Source organism: Daucus carota, chromosome 2 (assembly GCF_001625215.2).
Source record: "Daucus carota subsp. sativus chromosome 2, DH1 v3.0, whole genome shotgun sequence".
In the NCBI taxonomy this organism is placed as follows: Eukaryota; Viridiplantae; Streptophyta; class Magnoliopsida; order Apiales; family Apiaceae; genus Daucus; species Daucus carota.
In genome coordinates this window covers 56,819,164-56,827,544 of record NC_030382.2, presented here as the reverse complement: position 1 = coordinate 56,827,544, position 8,381 = coordinate 56,819,164, and the positions used below count along the sequence as shown (strand labels likewise).

General features: G+C 37.5%; 2 protein-coding genes across 2 annotated transcripts; both read left to right on the top strand.

Annotated features, from left to right (window-relative positions):
* The first annotated feature begins 2,512 nt into the window (after positions 1-2,512).
* On the top strand, positions 2,513-5,312 carry LOC108209711 (BTB/POZ domain-containing protein At1g63850). Its single transcript, XM_017380769.2, has 2 exons — positions 2,513-3,330; positions 4,021-5,312. The coding sequence occupies exons 1-2, from the start codon at positions 2,563-2,565 to the stop codon at positions 4,951-4,953; spliced, it is 1,701 nt and encodes a 566-aa protein (XP_017236258.1). The 5' UTR covers positions 2,513-2,562; the 3' UTR covers positions 4,954-5,312.
* Positions 5,313-6,750: 1,438 nt separating this feature from the next.
* LOC108208611 (agamous-like MADS-box protein AGL31) lies at positions 6,751-7,841 on the top strand. Its single transcript, XM_017379144.2, has one exon. It carries the CDS (start codon positions 6,752-6,754, stop codon positions 7,649-7,651), a length of 900 nt encoding a protein of 299 aa, XP_017234633.1. The 5' UTR covers position 6,751; the 3' UTR covers positions 7,652-7,841.
* Positions 7,842-8,381: the final 540 nt, after the last annotated feature.

The following is an 8,381-nucleotide window of genomic DNA, read 5'->3' as shown; positions in this document are numbered from 1 at the left end:
TCGTCTTCCTACCCCTGTGCTTAACAACTTGACTCCATATCAGCTCTTATACAAAGACCCACCTGACTATACTCACATGAAGATATTTGGTTGCCTTGCTTTTGCTTCCAATCCCTCCTTTCCCACTGATAAGTTTGCTCATCGTGGAGTCCCTTGTGCCTTTATTGGTTATCCACCTTTAAAGAAGGGACACTTATTATTGAACCTTCTCACAAACAATCAATTCATCTCAAGAGATGTTATTTTCCATGAAAACATATTTCCATTTCACACCAACTCTACAAAATCATATATGCAGCCTATACCACCCTCTCTACCTTCTTTTCAACAAACATCATGTGATGATTGGATACCTGAAGATGATGACACTGATATAGAACCTAACAGCAGTCTGAATACTCCAAGATCTACACCTAATTCACCTCAAAACACTGATAGCTCTCTTACTCCATCAACCTCACAAAACACTCCAAACAATGAACCACCTATTAGAAAGTCAACAAGAGCACATGTTCCACCTATGTGGCTACAAGATTATGTCACTTCTCAGCCAACACAACATATCTCGAACCTTGCCAACACAGTGGTTGAACCTCAATTCCAATGCTTTATGACAAGCCTTGCTCAAACCAATGACCCTACATCTTTCAAGGTTGCTGTGCAAAGTGACAGCTGGGTCGATGCTATGAATCAAGAGTTAGAAGCATTAGAATTAAACAACACTTGGTCAATTGTTGAACTACCCCCTGGAAAAAAAGCTATTGGGTGCAAGTGGGTCTATAGAACCAAACTTCACCCAGATGGAACGATTGAAAAACACAAGGCCAGGCTTGTTGTTTTGGGAAATAGGCAACTGTATGGAATTGATTATTCAGAAACATTTGCACCCGTAGCAAAATTAACCACTGTAAGGACTTTATTGGCAGTCGCTGCTATGGAAAACTGGCATACTTGTCAAATGGATGTAAGGAACGCCTTTCTGCATGGGGATTTGTTAGACATTGTGTACATGAAGCTGCCACCTAGGTACACTCATATAGGTTGCAGACTCAGTAAAACATCTGATAACACTCTGGACAATGAGAACAGTACTCTTGTTTGCAGATTAAACAAGTCTCTCTACGGCCTTAAACAGTCCCCTAGGCTATGGTTTGCTAAGCTCTCAACTTTTCTTTTATCCATTGGATATACTCAGTCCAAAGCAGACTATAGTCTGTTCTTTCTACATGACAGCGATTGCTTGACTTTCATACTGGTGTATGTTGATGATCTCTTACTGTGTGGCAACTCCATGTCTGCAATCACCAGCCTTAAAAACAAGCTGTCACAGACCTTTCATATGAAGGACTTGGGGGATCTTAGATATTTTCTTGGAATAGAGATTAATAGAAACAGTGATGGTATTTTTCTTTGTCAAAAGAAATATACTTCTGATATATTGTCTGAGTTTGGTATGATTAACTGCAAGCCACTTCAATTACCACTGGATACTCATTTGAAACTAACCCCAGAAAAGGGGGATCCCCTTCCTGATCCTACTGTGTATCAAAGACTTATAGGTAAACTCATTTACCTAACAATAACAAGGCCTGACATCTGTTTTTCAGTGCAACTCTTGTCACAATTCATGCAGCAGCCAACAACTGTCCATCTTCAGTCAGCAAAACGAGTTCTGCGATATTTGAGTGGAACTCTTTCTCAAGGTATTCTCCTAGCATCAGAATCTGCAGCCAAGCTTACAGCATTCTGTGATAGCGATTGGGCTAGCTGTCCAATCACACGGCGGTCCACATCAGGGTACTGCATATTTCTGGGTGATTCTCCCATCTCCTGGAAAGCAAAGAAACAGAGTGTTGTGGCAAGATCTTCCGCTGAAGCCGAGTATAGATCCATGGCCTTAACCACATGTGAAGTTACCTGGTTAACAGCCCTCCTCAAAGATCTTGGACTCAAAAACATTCCTCCCACTACTCTCAAATGTGACAACAGAGCTGCTATAGCCATTGCTGCAAACCCAATTCAACATGAAAAGACAAAGCATGTGGATATTGATTGCCACTTCATCAGGGATCACTTAAAAGCTGGCACTATCACAACAGAATTCACTCCTTCATCTGAGCAGGTGGCCGACTTACTCACAAAAATCCTTCCTGTCAAGACTCATCTCCAACATGTCAGCAAGCTGGGATCCTTCAAATCTTCAGCATCACCAGCTTGAGGGGGCGTATTGAAGGGACACTTATTAATCAAATATTTTGGCATATTTACTTTTGTCCCTTTCTATTTCTGTTAGAACATTTGCTGCATTTTGTCCAACAGCCTAGTACTATATCTGTTAGTAATGTATGGTCAGGATCATTTACCGTTATTGTCTTTTGTCATGTAGTAAAGCACTCATCTATAAGGTGCTTGTTATTCAGTGTGTTATGCAGACAAGTATAATGAATATCACTCTTTGGTGAAAACTTGAATCTCTGATATGTTTTGTGCTTCATGAATCAGTCATTTCTTTATATCACACGATCCTAGAATACTTGTCATCAACATCTCTCTCTTAAACACATGACAACCTCTTCAGCACACCTCAAATTCCAAACCCAACCTATCAAACCCAAACGCCGTCGTTTTCGCGAGACCACCATCCTCTCCTCCGCCACCAACTCTCCCCCCTCTCCCACCATGTCTCCCTCCCCATCAAATCTCAACATCCGCTACTCCCCCACCACCATCTACCAAATCATGGACCCCACCACCACCCTCCCCGCTGGCCCCACCCCAGACTACTACCCCTCCTCATTCTCCAAGTTCAACTCCGCCCTCACCGCCGGCCTCTTAAACCCCATGTCGCCGCCGCCTTCTTCGGACAAACTGACCCGATCCAGCCCGACCCTTTTCGAAATGATGGCCAATGAACCCGACACTCTCTCCAGAACTCAAATCCCAATCACCCCTAAATCTAATTTGCCCGAACGAGATAAGCAAGCCCTAATTCAACAGAGAATTTACAATCTCTTGTCGTGTCGGAGCCCCGATTCGCAGTTTAATGACCCGGATAGTAGTGATGTGAAGCTCACATTGAGCTCTAAGGATAATTTGAGTGTGACCATGAATGTGCATAGACAGATTTTGGTGGCTCATAGCCGGTTTTTCGCGGTCAAGATTTCGGATAGGTGGAGTAAGCAGGTGAAGAACTGTAGTCCGTATATTGTGGAGATTGCGGATTGTGATGATATTGAGGTGTATATTGAGACTATTAGGTTAATGTATTGTAAGGATTTGAGGAAGAAGCTTTTGAAGGAAGATGTTCCGAAAGTTCTCGGAATTTTGAAGGTACTAATGATGTTTTTTGTGCTGTTTCCTTTTAGTTTATCTGAATCGAGATTTGAACTTCGTGGGATTCTGATTTTAGATTCACTTGAATAAAGAACTAAGTTCCGTAGGGTAGTACCTATAGGTAATTGAGTTCTGTAGGATTGTATCTATAGATGCACATAAACAAAATATAATGGTTTGGGGGATTGTACCCATAGGAGCACTTAATAAGAATCTTGAAGGTGATATTCTTATATTGTATCTAAATGCAAAAGTTGATTAAGAGTTTAGGTGTTGTAGAATTGAATCTCTTGGCGTGCTTGAACAAAGAATCAACCTTTGTAGGGTAGTATGATTGTGTCTATTGGTCTACTTGAACTTGGAATCTTGAAGGTAGTTTTCTTAGAGTGTTATTATATCCTTAATGGAATTGAGAATTAGAATTTGTAGGGCTGTACACGTAATTTTTACATAGTTGGTAAAGGGTAATCTACAGATAATGAGTTGTGTATAGATAGAACATACTGATGGAACATGAATATTGTTAGTTCGATGAAAGAAGTTGTATGGACAAGTTAAAACTATTGGTACCTGTTGTGGGAGACTAGATTAAATGAACAACAAAGATATATAAGTATAAATTAATTCTTGTAATGAAAATAGTGTGTTTAGGTTTTAATTATTTTGGCTATGATGGTTGTGAAATAGGTTTCGGCCGCAATTGGGTTTGATGCTGGGGTTTTGTCTTGTTTGGAATACTTGGAGGCTGCTCCATGGGCTGAGGATGAGGAAGAAAAGGTGGCTTCTCTACTGTCAGAGCTACGTCTTGAGGCAGTTGGTGCTGGCGAAGTTTTAAAGAGGGTATGTGCTGATGTCACAGCAGGGGTTGAGGAGGGAAATGAAAGTGAGGAAGTTATTCTTAAGCTTTTACATGTAGTTCTTGAAGGGAAAGATGAGAAAGCTAGGCGAGAAATGAAGGCACTGGTGTCAAAAATGCTCCACGAGAATTCATCTCATAATGATTTGAGAAAAGAATCATTGTATTCTGCTTGTGATGGGTGCCTGCAGTTGCTTCGTCATCACTTTTTACGGGTTGCAGCAGCAGATTTACAAGATGCGGGTCAGATAGCTCGGCAAGCAGATAATTTGCGTTGGATTTTGGACATTTTGATTGACAGACAGATTGCTGAAGACTTTTTGAAAACATGGGCAGCACAGTCTGATCTGGCTGATGTACATTCAAAAGTGCCTCCTATTCACAGATATGAGATTAGCACAGTCACAGCTAGGCTGTTTGTTGGAATCGGAAAGGGCCAGCTATTAGCTTCAAAGGATGCTAGGTGTTTACTCTTGAAGACATGGCTGGTGCCCTTTTATGATGATTTTGGGTGGATGAGAAGAGCATCGAAAGGCCTTGACAGGCATTTAATTGAGGATGGCCTTAGTAGTACTATTTTGACTCTTCCTTTGGCCTGGCAACAAGATATCTTAATGTCTTGGTTTGATCGTTTTTTAAATTCTGGCGAGGACTGCCCTAACATACAGAGAGGGTTTGAGGTTTGGTGGAGGAGGGCTTTCTGGAGACGAAATGGTGAGCCTGAACGACCACAACAAATTCGAATTACAACTGAGAATTCATGAAATTGAGGGGATAATCATGTCAGAGGTGTTACAGGGGCTCTCTCTATAATCATCCTTGGATCTTGCTGCCGCCTTATCATAGTACACTTTTGGTATTTTCTTTTATGTTTTGGTGTTTATCCATTTCTTCCATAACTGAGTGCCACGCTTTGTTTGAGCAGAGTTGTTTTGAAGGGAGGTCATTGATGTGCATAAATTGACAAATGATTTGAGTTTAGTGCTTAGAGGGGTCATTAATTTGAAGGGAATCATGTTCTTTGTAATCATTACAAGAATTCGCAGTTCTCAGGCTTATATTGATTTCATCAACAAATCCTGTGCTGCTACTTTATAAATAAAATGAGCTTCCGCCTGCAAAATATTCTTGTGGCATTTATCTTTTTCTATATTAGCTGAATGTTTTGTTTAGAAATGTTTTGAGATTCCGTTGTTGCTCTTGGTAGAGCCAGATCGTGAGACTAGGCAAGTTCTGTTTCAGTTTTCAACCCACTGCTTCTATTCTCTTCATTTTCACAGTCTTTTGTATGATGCTGTAGTTGATTAAATTTGAAGTGTGAAATCTTTTTTCTTATAACTTTTCCCAGATTAGATTAGAACTAGGATTGCTTACATAGTGCTATTGCAAAATTTTACTTTGGAGGGAGATATTACTATTAGGTTTAGTTTTATGGTTGTGGTGGTTACTTTCTGATTGATTATGTCAGCGAGCTTGAAAACAAAATTGATTGTCAACACTTTTCAAAAAAAACAAAAAAAATGATTGTCAACAATTCTGAGCATGATTTATTAACGAATATATTTGCATATTTAGTATAATTTAAATCTACATCAACGATGGTGTTTGGATAGCCCAGGTTCTATGCACAACTTATTCATATAAAAAATTTACAAGTCAATTCGATTTTTAAGTTAGTATTTAGAAAACTGAAAATTCTACCTTATTTTAATGACTTAACTTTATTTTTGAAATTTGATACTACAAAAATGTAAATAACCACTTCAAAAGACAATTTATAATAATAATAATTATAATAATAATTATTATATTAATAATTTACCCAAATATTTGTAAATAAAAAATTATTGAAACACATAAAATAAAACCATTTTTTACTAATAATTTCTCATTTATAATCATTATTTTTTACTAATAATTCCACTTTGGATTCTAAGTTAGGACTGTTTTTCTAAAAATACAGCTCAAAAAAGTCAAAGTTTGACTCCTTACAAGTTACATCGCCAATCAGCAACAAATTGAAATTGCTTAACGCTATAATATTTGTTTTTTTTTTACAGTTATCACAAGGCTTAAGTATCAACCCTGTAAAAGATTATCATTAGTTAAAAATTAGTAATTAAAAAATTCAATTTGTAATAGGATCTTAAGCCTAAGGGATTAATCAATTATAAAAAATTGTCATTAAATAAAAATTAGACTAATTATCAAAATCCAATTTGTAATAGGATCTTATACTCAACACTATAGATATACAATGTTATAATCTCGTTTATTCATAACAATCACACCCCATTTAAATTTGAGACATTCAAGATAAAAATTAGACTAATTACCAAAATCCAATTTGTAGTAGGATCTTCTGTTCAACTTATAATCTCGTTTATAATCTGGTCGTTTATTCAAATAATCATCCCCCATTGAAATTTGAGGCATTCAAGGTACTAAATTCATATAAAAACTCTTTTTTTTTTTCAATCCATCAGATGTTTTATTGCATTAAAATTATGCTGAAATTTATTGCTTATTACTGATTGTATAGCACTTGAATGTGCAGAAAAGATGAAACGATCTAGCAGGAGAGTAGAATTTATCGAAAACAAGAAGAAGTGCAGCAAGTCATTCATGAAACGAAGGAGCGGACTCGTAAACAAGGCTCGTGAATTATCAATCCTCTGTGGAGTTGATGCTTGTATGATAATCAATGCAGGGGAAAATAAGAACAATGATGATCCGGGAGATTTTATGTGGTCTTCGTCGTCTGATTCTGGCGCTACTGCTCGAAAACTGATAAATAAGTATCGAGAGGATGAGAAGAAAGTGGTCTACAGTGTTTCAAATTATTTTGTGGACAAGACGAGGAAAGCTGAGAAGGACTTGGCGAGTCTGAAGAAGAAAAGTAGGGAAGATTGTAAGCTGTCGACATGGAATCCAAAGTTTGAGAATATGAAGGAACATGAGTTGAGGGATTTGGTTAATGACTTGGAGATTAAGATTTATGATCTGAAGAGACAGAGATTGATGAAGAACAAAAGGATAAAGACGGGAACTGATAGTATTGATTTCCCAAGCCTAGAAGTTGATCATGGATCGTGGAGTAATGGTGATAATAATTTTCAACCAAAATTTACGATGGAGCCAAACTACATATGTCCACCGACGATGAACTCAGTGCATTGTAATAGCAGCAATTATGATTCTGAGGCGATTGTTAGGAATCAGATGAATTATTGTGTTCAGCCAATTGCTATGATCAAACCAGATGCGATGTTTGATCATTGTACTTCTATGGGATTGCAGCCACAGTTTTGTGATGATTCGAGGCGATTTGGTAACTACAACTCAGGAGCACAAGCAGAGGCCAAGGCGTTTTCTTATTCCTCTCTTCTGATGAATCCTGGAATGATGAGTTCTGATCTGCCTGTCTCTTTGGTTTATGATCACAATGCGTTCAACTTTTAGGTGTTCGATTGGTAGTCATTGCAACAGGCTTATGCTTATATAAATCATTTTGAAAACTGTATTTTAACATCTGATATTCCCTCCTTCGATGCTTGAGCAATCAACAAATGAAGATGTTTCTTCCGGGGTGCAGTATTCTGAACAGCTAGATCTACTCTACAATTTTCAGTGATGATACACTGAAAGACATCGCGGTTAGTTAATAAACTTAATTCCAGTAACAAAATACTGATAAGGATATCTTTTATATTTCAAAGTGTTGGTATTCTTTCATATGCTACTAGTAATTGAGTTTTGGAGATGATTGTTTGTTTATAATATGAATTGAGTTTTTGGTAAATTTATAAATATACTATTGCTCTGTTATTAACTGGGGATCATCAAGTCAGAGGTATAAGTCTGCCGCACTATCATAGTACACTTCTGTTATTTTCTTTTATAATTTGGTGAGAATCTCTTAAGACTAGGCAAGTTCTGGTAACTCGTACTCCCTCCGTTTCTATTTACTTTGCTTGTTTGATATGTCGGGACTGTTCATAACATGAGACAAATTACTAATTTACGTCTAATCTACTACACTAAATATAGTCATGAGTGATCTTGTTGGATTCGTATTAATGAGTACTTTAATACGGTGAAGATTTTATATTTAATACTAATACGAAATTAAAGATATTAACAATAAAAAATATGTATTGACAAATATGATAAAGGCAAACGGGAAAGTATT